The sequence below is a fragment of the Gavialis gangeticus genome, unplaced genomic scaffold (genome assembly GCF_001723915.1).
Source record: "Gavialis gangeticus isolate Ggan-Ray unplaced genomic scaffold, GavGan_comp1, whole genome shotgun sequence".
Classification (NCBI taxonomy): Eukaryota; Metazoa; Chordata; order Crocodylia; family Gavialidae; genus Gavialis; species Gavialis gangeticus.
The window spans coordinates 53,193,645-53,207,259 of record NW_017729031.1 but is presented as its reverse complement, the minus strand read 5'-3'; the positions used below and the strand labels follow the sequence as shown (position 1 = coordinate 53,207,259).

Below are 13,615 nucleotides of genomic sequence, written 5' to 3'. Positions count from 1 at the left end.
GATCTGCTCAGGTCACTTCTGACCCTACTAACTATGAAACTATGAAAGAAATTAAGCTGCCCAAATCTCATGAGACAGCTTAAATTTTCAGGTACTACTCAGACAGACACATAGACATTTGTTCACTTCACTTAGAGGAAACCATCCTGCATAAGAAACATGCAGGTACAAGTAATTTTTCTGTCATAATATTCCCTACCAGTGCATCTGAAATAAAGAAAATATACATATTTTTTTGTAAAAGAAAAGAAGATGTTCATGAGATATGGGCATTGACAATATTGGGTTATTCTACAAATTAATACACTGTGAACAACAATCTTCAGAATTTTTCAGATCACATGATATTCTTTAAGACTGACATAATATGAGAAGCACATATACATGTATACTGTAACTTATTTAATCTCCCTTCCTGAAAAGAGATAAGATAGTATAAATGAATAGCAAATATAAAGCACAGAAAAGCTATCTTATCTGTCTAAAGCACATTTCCCCCCAAAATTATTCTACTTTGGCAAGAGAATTTTGTATCATTTCACAAACTAGCACCTTTCATTATCTGAAAATTCATCATAAAATATAGAAAAATATTTCACATAAAGCAAACTCCAAATATTTGCATACATTAATGTTACAGATGATATTGTCAGAATATAAAGCAAAATAAAATATAAATTCTCCAGTAATACAGTAACATCCAAATTTCAAATCAACCAAACAGCTATATGAAATATCAGCATTTTAAAAAATTAACTTAGATTTTCACCACTAGTTAGCATCACAATTCACAAATATAATATTCTAAGATTTAAAAAAATCCAGAGCAATATTACACCTGGAGTTCACAAACTATTACTGTTTCCCAAGCACAATAATGATCTCACTTTGTACGTAATGTTGCTACATCATGGATTCCCATCCTTCCTATGACAAGCAAGAGGACAGGATCTGAGACACCAACTAATATGAACAACAGTACCAGCAATTGCTTCAGATTTATAATGCTATTTTCAGTGCTGCCCCACTGAAACTGAAAATATTTTATGTAGCAACAGCAGCTTGTCCATTGCTTTCTAATACATGGCCATTTTCCAATTGTGTGGAAAACGAGCTGTCTGGACAGGTTTGCCAGTGGCTCTGAAAATAGTTCAAGGCTCAGCTCTAGCCTAAAGCTTTATGGGATACATGATATAAACTACTAAAATCCTTGGACTCTACTGTAGTTCACTGTAGTTCATAGTGGGCATAACAGCAGTTCCAGCACATACACTGGTGTAATAATGTATAAATATTACATATAAACAACACTACACATTGTTAAGTTTTTCCATAGTGGTTTGGCTTTGTTTTTCTCACCATCACTTCTCATGCAGTGTACTAAAGCTGGTCTTGTAACAGAGTCAGTTGCATAGCCTTCCAGTACCTACTGAAACAGTAGAACCACCAAAATATTATTTTGCAGTTGATCAAAATCTGTTTTTACTCTCACTAAGAGACTCATATAGCAAAGGCATTCAGACCTATACAGGAAAAGTCAACATTTTCTACTGTTGCTACATCAGTCCTTGACTGCCTCCATTGTATTGCTTGGTGATATTCTCACCCAGCCTGCCATTAAACAAGAAGCAGTTATTAGTGAAACTAATGAACCGTTGAAAGGCACAGGAAAATCAATAGTCAGAAAAGCTCTTCTGCTAGTCTGACTCCTTCTGTACTCTCTCACTGAATAGGGTAAAACAAAAGATGTCAATAGCAGGAAATGAAGTATATTAAAGAACTCATCACAGCACCAACCTGTAACTATTCCCATTTGGTCACTGAAAAGATAATTGCAGGCTAGACACTTTTTCAGGAGATAAAGATCAGAGAAGGACACAGAGACATAGAAAAGGTAGGATTAAGGGGGAATAAATAGGAAATATATCTTGAATATTATGGACCAGGGAAAAGAGTTACTAAACAAGGCTGAATGAGACGGGCAGGGATGAAGGAACATCAATGACAATGGCCAGATGTTAGCTGCTTAACTGAGCCACCACCCATCAAGGTCATACCTGTGATCTTAACTTTCCCCAAGAATTTATTCCTGGCACACTGACTTTTCATCTCTCACAGCTAGAGGAGAGGTAGGCACTGGAAGGCACTAGTCCTAAATGCAGCTTACTGCATTTAGAGATAAACCTCACTTGAGTATTAGAAATGGTTAAACAGACACATAGTAAAAGAGTGAATTAGCTGGCAAACTAATTCCCTCAGCACACACCCTTTTCAAAAAAACTCTTTACACACTCCATTACCTGCCTCCACGCATCCTTTCCTTTTCCATACAGAGCCCTTCTGTGTATTAATCTATGACCAGCTTCTCCATTTCTCTTCCCTCTTTATATACAAACCAGACATTTCCAAATCACAGCTCTTGTGGAAACCAGGAGAAAGGTACATCTTGAATCTTCTCTCTCTTTCCCCTGCTCTGTTCTTTTTAGGGCCCTGGCAGACATTGGACTTAAGATGCGACTAACCAATTAATCCCATCTTAAGTAGTGACCCAGCCACATGTTCATGTAACTGATGGTGTAATAAAACAGGGAATATGCCACAAAGTTATTGCACAAAATATATGTAATAATTTTGTGGCTGGTTCCCATCCCACCTAAAATTGAATGTGTGGTCAGCACCAATAGGTTGACTGGTGTTCCCAGCCTCAGAAGCACACCAGAGCCTTGAAGGGCTCCCATGCGCTCCTGCGACCAAGAGCACCAGTCAGATCATTAGCATTCCCAGCCTTGAGAGCACTGATCAGCAAACTGGCACTCCAAAACATAGGAGCACCAGGCATCTGGCTTGATACTTGCCAGTGCAGGGGGAGCCAGAGATCATAATCGTGATCCCAGACCCCCTCCTGCACCAACAATAGGGTGCAATTGGGATCTGATCCCTGATCCCACAATCAACCTTCCAACCAGTGTGGCATGGCACAAGGTGCAACTGTTGGGATCTCAGATCAGTTTCCATGATGCTTGTAACTGAATCACAATCTGACAGGGAAGGGAGTCCAAGATGAGTGGTCGCTCTTTAAGAACGTTATCCTGAAAGCGCAAGGGAAGTCCATTCTGGCCCATAGGAAAGGTAGTAAAAGGGCTGGGAGGCCCCTTTGGCTCAATAGGGAACTCATGGACCTCCTAAATCTTAAAAGAGAATGCTATAAGGGTTGGAAGATGGGAAATACCTCTAAGGAGGACCATGCATCACTGGCCCACACCTATAGGGAGCAGACCAGAAAAGCCAAGACCAAAACCAAGCTCATACTGGCTCAAACGGGAATCAAAGACAATAAAAAGTCCTTCTTCAGATATGTGGGAAGATGAAAGAAAAATAAGGGCAATATTGGACCACTGCTCAACCAAATGGGGCAGCTGACATCTGACACCCAGGAAAAAGCTAATTTCCTTAATGATCACTTTGTGTTGGTTTTTCACCAACCCAAGGGGATCACCCTGCCTGGCAGGACACAGGATTACGAAGGTACAGCTAACCACACACACTTACATTTGGCAAATACCTTGAGAGACAGCCAACACAACTTCATTACAGGTAGGTTGTGCCTGACCAACCCCATCTCTTTCTATGATCAGGTGACACGTCACCTAGATGGGGAGGAAAGGCTTATGTCTTTTACTTGAATTTCAAAAATCCTTTGATTTGGTCTCCCTTAATGTCCTTATTACAAAATTGGGGAACTACGGCCTCGACAACCTTATGGTCTGATGGCTGGGGAACTGGCTCCGTGGTCAGACCCAGAGAGTGCTAGTCAATGGAACCGAGTCAACATGGTGCATGGTGACCAGTGGTGTCCCTCAGGGTTCAGTATTCGGACCAGTACTCTTTAACATATTCATAAACAATCTGGATTTGGGTGTCAGAAGCAGACTGGATAAGTTTGCAGATGACACAAAATTATGGCAAAGCACAGTCACACTAGAGGATAGGCTGGGGATTCAGGTTGACTTCGACAAGCTTACAAAGTGGGCGGATCAAAACCTGATGACTTTCAACATAGAGAAATGCAAGACACTCCACCTTGGGAGAAAGAACACACGTCATACCTATAGTCTTGGCCACGCTACATTCACTAGCACTACGACTGAAAGAGACTTGGGAATCATGATTGACCACCAGATGAATATAAGCCACCAATGGAATACTGCAGCCAGCAAAGCAAATAAAACCCTGGCTTCCATCTACCAATGCATCTCAAGCAAGACCAAGATGTCATCCTCCCACTTTATTCAGCCTTGGTGAGGCCACAGCTGGAGTACTGCATCAAGTTCTGGGCTCCACACTTTATAAAGGATGTGAAAAAGCTTGAGAGAGTCCAGAGACTCTTCTGCCACACCTTGATGGAACAATAATTATGATGTTACTCAGGTGAGAGGCTGCCCATTTACTACCCCGACACCAGGGGTCGCTATCCACCAGTCTGAACCTCGCCTACATGGTGGCTCATGCTTCACAGATGGTATGTAAAGACTAGCACTTTTAATTCTGACTTGGCCCTAAGCAGCCTTGGGCTCACTGCAGCCTTGTCTCTGCACCCTCTCCGGTGCTGGCGCTCTACACTGCAGTGTGCCCCACTATGAAGCCTCCTCCTCCCCCAATAGCCTTTTCTCAGTTCACCGGTTAAAACAACAACATAAATATGAGTCCCTGGGCTATAACATACTACAAGTCATGCAAGCCACATTCTGTCTCTTTAATACCCCAAACTGCTCTTTGAGTATTGAGTGCCTCCCACCCCTGGGTACCTTGTAGACTCCTGGGGCCTCATTAGCCATGTAAAGAGTCTATCTGGCAGCCACAGCATTCCTGGGTAGTTCTTCCCTCCAGGACCTCCTTCCCCTGGCAGCTTGCCAGAGAACTAACTCCTGTCAGCCTTGGCCCTGGAGTTTATATGTACCCAGAGCCCTATCTCCTTCCAGTCAGCTGGCCAGCCTGTGTGGTTGGGCTTTTAACCCCTGCCCTACTTGGTGTTCCTAAAGACTATGGTCTTAAAGGGGCCACCCTGCCTCCTAGTAACAGGGCTAGGGTTCCCTGTTACAAGGTCCCACAAGGCTTACCTCTAAGTATCTCAATATTTGGTTTAACAATTTACAAAAGATATAAATTTTACAAGTGCTGTTTCTGCCTTCTTGGCAATCTAGTATATTCCTGTCAAAACTGTAAGGATCCATAACCATTTCTATACCCCCCAAATGGAAGCCTCTATTCTTTTAGCCAAAAATATTTGGATTAGATTTAATTTAGATCCTATCAAGGATGTTCATTAATCAAACTGTTGTTAAGAGCTTCAAGCAACTCCTTCTCCAAGGACTTTATCACTTACACTTTATTGTTATTGGTTTCATCAGAAATAAAGAGGACATTTACAACCTAATTATTAGGGGTGTGTGAAGCAGGCCATATTCAATTTGGATTCGGTTTTGGCCTGAATCGGGGACAGTGATTTGATTAGTTGATTTGGATCACTGCCCCAGTCTGAGTCAAACTAATCTGAATCTGAAGATTTGATGCCGATTTGGAGAGTCAGTGATTTGGCCATAGACACAGCTTTAAATGTTTTTTCTACATACCTCAAGGTACTAGGCGCGGCTTGTGAACGCTGCAATGCTGAGGCGGATAGAGTGTCACACAGGAGCACGAAATCGGGGGCCCCCATGTGCTTGGCAGTGAACCCAGAAGTGGACCGGAAGTACTTCTGGTCCACTTCTGCGTCTTCCGGGAAGCACACAGGGAGGTCTCCCCGCACTGCCTCGGCTCGGCGATCAGCCGCAGGGGGGCCCCCCAGCACATTCCCTGGCTGGACTGGAAGTGCTTCTGGTCCACTTCTAGGTCTGCTGCTGAGTGCTCTGGGGACCCCCTCATGCTCCTGTGGGACCCTCCATCTGCCCCAGCATTGCAGTATTCACAAGCTGCCTTGTACCTTGAGGTATGTAGAAAAAACATTTAAACCTGTGTCTATGTCCGAATCATCGAATCTTTCTGAATCAATTCAGAGGGTTCCAATTTGATTCAGAGACCTTAAAGGGTCTCCTGATTCGATTCAGATTTGGAGATTCAGCCACTGAATTGGGCCGGATCTCTGCTAAATTGAATCAGCGACTGAAGCTTCACACAGCTCTACTAATTATGGTACCTCTTAATTTTTTGGAATATTTAAGCCAGAGAGTAAAAGCCCCATAAAATCCTAATAGTTTTAAAACAACATATCCTTAGAAAAGGAGTTTCTATATTGTTGGAATACATTTTTGAATGTAAACTAACATACTTTTCAGAAGAATTCTAGAAAATGTATGCTGAGGCAGTTGTATGCTCCCAGTCCAGCTGCACTCAATGGAAGGTTTTTGTTTTGTTTTATTACTGATCATCATAGGTTGTTGGATTAGTTATCTTTTTTTTTTTTTTTTGTAATTTAGCACTCATGCCATTCTTTACATGAAGGAAGCCTTTGGCTTTGTCGTTCATCTTGTCCTATAGGATATGTTTGGTGATGCTGGCTTGCAAAATCACTCCCTGTCCTATGTTATTATTTTATAAATTGGTTGGTGAAAAGGCCATCTTACTGCATCTACCTCAAGGCATCTCTTGATTTAACTGCAAATCCTTCTTGGACTCTTGTGTCAACCTGAGGAAGCACTATCTACTCTAGTGATGGGGCTCAGATTTCTTCCCTGAATCTCAACTCCTACTGGGCTACTATCTTCCTGTGGCTTGGCTCACCAGCCCTATGCCCTCTACATCATTTCCATCATAGATGTGCTCAAGGGCTATATGACTGGCACTCTAGGCCCCAAGTGCTCCCATCCCTAGAATGCTCCCTGGGCATTTGCTTCCAGGCTGCTTCTGTCTCAAGACCCATTTTGGAAAGTTAACCCCCAGTGGGATATTCCTGCTGCTGCCTACCCAATCATCACCCTGATTTACTTTGTTGGCAAGTATCTTGATTGTCTTTTGCAGCTGGTGAGAGATGCAATATTAATCCTAGGAAGGGCTGCCTATTATCCTCAGAGCAAGGCCTTGTAACTTCAGGTTGATTAAATATCTCTTGTCAGGCTGACTGTATACCAGAGATAGGGAAAATGAAAACTATTGTTTGATGCAGTCTGAAAAGACTGAAGACAGGTATGAGCCCATCCTACTTCCCAGTTTTTAGCGGCCAAACATTTATCCACAGCCCTAGTGCTTGCTTGAACAATACAGCCTACTAAACTGTGAAGTTCTGAGTTAATGAGCAAAAACTTGATGCATGCAGAGCCCCAATAAACCCAATTATTGCTGCTTCAGTAGAAAGGTATATCTCTGGTTCATTTCCATCTATATCCATGCCAGTCCATAGATCTGACAGAACAGATTTGGATCTATCACATGATAAAACTCTTAAATGGAGTATGTACAAAGGATGTGAGATACTTAATTATTTTACAGTCATAGGATTTTCTCATTAAATTTAGAATATGCTTTCAAGAGAGTTTAAAATAAAGGGAGTTGGCATTAATCATTGATGACACATTAGAAGTAATTCAACTAAAAAGAAAATGTAAAGTGCACAAATAATTCTCAGTAATTGCAAATTAAGAGCAGAATTGCATTTTTCACAAATATATATGTGTGTGTGTCATTTTGATCTTCAGTTCTTCTGCAAAAAAAATTTCATGGTGCAAAACTGTTACTTTGCAGGGTGGAATTATACTATCAATGTCTCTGGACAATAAGTGCAAATGTATGCTTTAAATAAATTCATGAAAATGTATAATTCTTCAGAGTTAGCAGAAAATTTTGTATTCAGTGGTGAAAACTAATGTTTTGCTATGGCTCAGATTAATGTATCATTGCATAAAGTTACATCTTCTGCACAAACAACTAATAAAGTAAAAACAGGTATCTTCATGCAGCCTTGGAAGGTCTGATCCTGAAAGGGAAGGAGTATGTGGAGCTATTGTTGAAATCAGTGGGAATGTCTAATGCACAGTACCATTCAAGATGATGATGGGTGACTGCAATACAACCCATTTTACAGTAATATTAACCAGCTCTACATCTATGTCTTTGATCGTTCTGTATGTTCAGAATTGAATAAAATGACGTACCTGGTCAGTTATAGTTGAATGACTGATAAATACTATAGTTAACCTAAGAAAATAATATTAAGTAGATTAAATTTTCCAAGCTAACATCTAGCTGTCAGTCACTGGAAATTAAAACTTACAGTTAAAATTAACAGTGTTTTAAAAAATTCCTAAACCAATGGTATTTTCAATGCCAAATCATTGTTCAGTTTAAGCATCTAACTAATATTCCAGAAAGAAAAATATTAAAACAATTGCAAATCACTAACAGTTAATACACTTCAATTTTGCCTCAAGCTAGAAAGTCAGTGCTAAAATCAAGTTCATATTCCCATGAGCCCATTCAGTTACACACTGCAGGTGCAAATCAAGTGACTAGAAACTATGCTTTCTGTGTGCATGAAAAATCAATACCTGAGAAGGTTTTCTCCACCTCTTTTCACAGCAATTTAACAGTACAAACAAAGCGCATGTGCTAGTGGTGTAGACATAAGGGTCAAGGGCTCTGAACAGAACAGTGACCCTCAAGCCAAAAACAGTCTCTTCCCAGAATTCTAATTACAAAAGCTTGAAATTCTGTGAGCATGGATAGGGAAAATACATCTACGGCAGGTGCAGGAGAAAGCTGGAAAGAAAATAACTGCAAACTTACATTAGTGACCTATTTTCTGAAACCAGCTTATCTTATATTGGATTTTTCTCCCACAAAGAAATACCAGATTTCTTCAGGACTAAGAAATCGTTTCTTCACAGGAAGGGCTCGCATCTGCTACTGCTGCACAGTATATTCTGCATATTCTTTCCTGTCCTACTACCAGACAGTATAGCATGTGTTAACTTAAGATGCTTGTCATGGAGGGCACAGATAAATCGGTCAATCCGTAGCAGGCTCACTTCATTATTACTGAAGATTAATGTGACGCTAATTGGTCCTGAGCCTGATCTATTTATCGAGTGTTTTACATATGAGCTGAAGAATTAAAGCCACTTAGCCATTCATGGGGACAGAGCACCAACTGTTTAATTCTTTGAAGGAATTCTTGTATTGTTTTGCAATACACCCTCATTTTGTAATGCAATCGATCATAGTTCATCACTGGAGTGCTTGAATGGTACTTTTAAGGCAGTTTTATTGTAATGAATATTTTTAATAAAAACAGATATTATCCTTTATCCATAAGAAAAATAATAATAAACTGTTAACTGTGATACATAGTATAGCTTTTTGTGCTGACAATAAGTCTTGCTCAAGATGAAGTAATTTCATCAGTAAGCTAGTTGTTATGCATTACCAGCATGTGTGCAGTAGCCTAGCGTGACACCAATTTGCATAATTTTTCTTTTCTAACAGGCTTCAAAAAATAATAATAGGCATACAAGATAGAATCTATTAATTTCAAACGTACCCAGTTGCTATCTTCATGGAGTAACTTATCAAAAGAACCTTTAAAGAATTAAACTTTAATAAATTATAAACCCATTATTTGGGCCATCAGATTTGGGCCTTTAGCCGTCTAAGTTTAATTCAGAAACAATGACTAAGGCAAGTCCATAACCAAATTACCCAGATCCTCCCAACAGAAGTGACTGAAACAAAGTGGCAGAAGAATGCCACCGTCTGATAATTACTGAGAGCAGCAGCAGCTTGGAAAATCAGTTAAGACTTTCACTGTACAAATAGACAGATAAGATAGAAACAAAGATGGGATGTGCACACAGAGCCATCAGGCAAGTATTATGTGTTTAACAATGCCCTGATCTACAGAGAGAAGAAATACTGTGAACGCTGATTACTTTTTTCTTTGGTGCACTGAACCAAAACAAGATATTACTGCATATGAATATTTTAGTCAGACAGAAAGATTAATGTGTTAGGAAACTTTAATGGACAGCTACCTTCAGAAAGAAAAGTGGAAAGAGAATTCCACAATACAAGGCAATCAGCAATGCTCCCTTCCTTATTTTTATCACTTGAGTGTTTGTACTCGTTGATTGGATAGCAACAATACTGTTGCAGTACTGTGTGCTTTCTTGAATGCTCATCTGTAAGAAGTCTAGCTATGTTACTTCAAAGAGGGATCAAGGCTTGAGTCCATTTTACTACACATATTATGTAACATCCAGACACACACTGGGTTGTGTATGGGGGGGTGTTGATATGGGCAAGATGGCCCCCGGTTGTTCTGGCGAGGTGCTCAGCACATGGCAAGTTGGGGCCTGTATCTAGGGAAAATGTGTAAAACCCTCTGGCGTCATTGGTCAGAGGAAGCAGAGGATGCTTCAGGCAGATTGGTTGGAAGAAAGACTGAAATGTGGCCCTCCTGGATTGGACGAGGCTTGGGTGATGTCACACCAGGTATGTGAGAACAACTCATTAAGGTTCTGCCTGCTGAGAGCTGCACAGCTACATTGGGAGCTAGAAAACCTGCTCCCCATGGTGGGAGGTTGTGTCCCCCCCGTCCCCCCTTTCACTGGAGAGGCAGGCAAACATTATTTCAAGGGAAAGCCTCAGGTAGAGGGATAGAAAGTCTGTTTTGGAGTTTAAAACTCCTATTACCTCCCTCTGTCTTTTCCTCTTTTTTTCTTAAGTGGGTTAACACCATAAGGGTATTAGTCACTGAAGCAAACTACCCAGGAATGGGTCCTGGCAGTTACTGGCTCCAGGGGCCTGGCCCCCTCTGATTTGTAATTGTATCATCTCAGCATGGGGTATAGCTGAGACTGGGTGTCCAGGCCACAGCCACAGACCTGGGACCTTTTTTCTGCTGTTTCTACAGTTATGGTGTTTCAACCTAGCTGCGTGGCTGAACCCCAGCTATACATTCAGGTGTGAGTGCAACGTAGGTCTGGTTGGCTTTTGCTGCCCAGCTCAGGCCCTGTAAGATAGGCCTGACTTCTCCTTCAAAGTTTTTATCTTAAAGTTTCTGCCCAGCAGAGCTGGGATTGGGCCTAGGGATTTAGGGATGCTGTCTGGAGCCACAGTTAATACCTCAAGGCCACCGCATGGAAGTGGGAATCGCCCCACAGCATCAGGGAGCAATGAGGAGCCCCTCTCAACACAGAAGGACCCACGCTGTTTAGCAGCTTCCCGTGGCCCCATGAATCCAGGGAACAACTCAAAGGACTTTCCAGTAAAGCCTCTCCCTCCAGCCCATTTCTGAAGGGCAGGTATAAGGGTACAAGCCCCTAGAACTGCCTTTTGGGTGAGGCCCAAGTCCCAGACTGCCTGGGCATGGGTGAAGCCTTCCCAAGATGGTGCAATCCATGAACTATGCCTTGTAATTGGCAGTGTTTTAAATTGTATTTAGTATTTTCTTTGCCTTCGTGTCTATAATAAATTTATTCTCTGTGTTTCCACAGCTTTCAAGGAGGGGGGTTTGTTTATGCAGGACCTTGGTAATATATTTAGTGTTTCCTAAGTGGCCTGGGTGGGGGCTTGAGCCAAGGTAAAGTATATTTAGACCCCAGAATTGAACCCAGGCCTTGTTGCTGCCAACTGGTATCTAGCAAAACAGTTACAATTATATATGGCTATTATTAACATCCACACACTCTGTTCTGTGTGGGAGGGAGGTTATCATACATCCACATTATTTATATGTGTTTCAGTTATAAAAAATCAGTTATACCTGTTGCACAGTTTCCAATAATACAAAAAAAAAGATATAGTTCCAAAAAGAGCTCAGGTACCCTCGTGCCAGAGGTGCAGAAGAATACCAAGAAAAGCAGTGCATAGTATGTGCAAACTTTGAAAGGAAAAAGCAAACAATGTCAGGACCTGGTACTGAGAGGCAATAATCAAATTTCAATTCCCACTGATATCGAGGGATTTAAGGGTTGTAACATCTCCTTTTAAAGAGATCTTGCAAAGAGAACAGTTTAATAACAGCAACAAAATTCTGAACCCAGAGACAATGAGCAGACAGAAAATAAAGACATATACTTTCCCCTTTACTCCAGATGAACTCTTAGGCTACTGAAGAAGTTATGGAAGAGATGTCCACAGATACAACAGACCCTGTAAACACTGGAATTTTGTATAGATTTTTCCAGTTTTCTATAGTTCTTACAGTAAACAATGATTCTGGTTAGAACCATCTTTATCAGCTTCAACCATCGCTCGGTTTTCTTTTAGTGACTTACTTTTTTTTGGCCGGGTCCTTCAGTTTTGGACATATATCTTTAGTCAATAAAAACGGATTTTCCAAAGGAGACATACATTAATATTTGGCAACATAATTTAACCTTTCAAGAATATTATGTCATATCCTACAGCACTGTTCACAATGGAAGAATTTTTCTCATAAAAGTATCTGCGGCATATAACATTAGAATCCAGACCTCTGTCCAGATCTCTGTTATTTTGGTAGAAAATAATATCTACCAAAAGAGTAAATTTTGCATAAGGATATAATGTTGGCGAGTAAAACCAAAATGGTACACTATGAACTACCATAAATGCAAAACCCAGAGATCACACCTCCACAAAACCAGCAATCATAGAAAACACACCAAGAAAGCTGTAGTGTTAAATCAATAACTAGGCCCTATGATACCATCACATTTGCTCTGAGAATACTCTTGACACTCATCTCACCAACCCAATAACTGCCTTTAACTAGCCATGCAACTCCAGTACAGACATAGACCACATCTTTCAATGAGTCAACTAAATATCCCACAGTAAACCACTGCAATACAAAAAGAAAACTGCTCATCTTCAGTTGCTGTATATCATTGCACTCTGGAACCTAAAAGAAATATTGTCAAAGAATTACATTCTATACTCAAGAGGACCATACCTTGAGAGAAATATCCTACCCTATCCCACCTCCAGCCTTCAGACAACCTCCAAACCTCACCCAGTTCATCATCAGAAGCAAACACCTGCTAGACAACAAACACCAAGTGGAATATGACTTTGCCTAAACAACAAATGTAAATCTTGTCAACACATCTCCATTGATACCACAATCAACACACTTGCCAATAAAACCACCAGAATCCACAGATCCTACACATGTCTATCACAGAACAGGGTATATCTCGTCCAGTGCACCAGATGCCCTCATGGAAACTATATTAGTGTAACTAAGTAATCAGTAAGCTCCAGAATTGACTCTCACAGAAAAATGATAAAGTTCAGAAGTGTCCAATCACCTGCGGGAGAGCACTTTTCACTGAACAACTACTCAACTTCTGACGGAAAGAGATCAGTTGAATAAAGACACTGGACATCAGAAAAGCAGACCTTAGCAAACTCAGGGGACTGACAGCCAGGATCCCCTGGGAGGCAAGTCTGAGGGGAAAAAGAGGGGGAAAAGAGTCCAGGATAGCTGGCTGTACTTTAAGGAGGCCCCTTTAAAAATACAGAAGTAATCTATTCTGATGTGACAGAAGAATGATAAATGCAACAGGAGACCAGCCTGGGTAAACAGCAATCTCTTCAATGAGCTGAAATTTAGAAAAGAAATTCTATAAAAAGTGGATAC

The 13,615-nt window shown here is 40.9% G+C and overlaps 1 protein-coding gene across 1 annotated transcript in view; it reads right to left on the bottom strand.

Annotated features, from left to right (window-relative positions):
* The window catches only part of MYO3B (myosin IIIB), a 281,014-nt gene extending 268,774 nt beyond the window's left edge, over nucleotides 1–12,240 (bottom strand). The window contains exon 1 of the mRNA XM_019522847.1: nucleotides 12,194–12,240. Coding sequence (XP_019378392.1) covers nucleotides 12,194–12,240 — 47 coding nt within the window. The remainder of the gene's footprint in view (nucleotides 1–12,193) is intronic.
* Nucleotides 12,241–13,615: the final 1,375 nt, after the last annotated feature.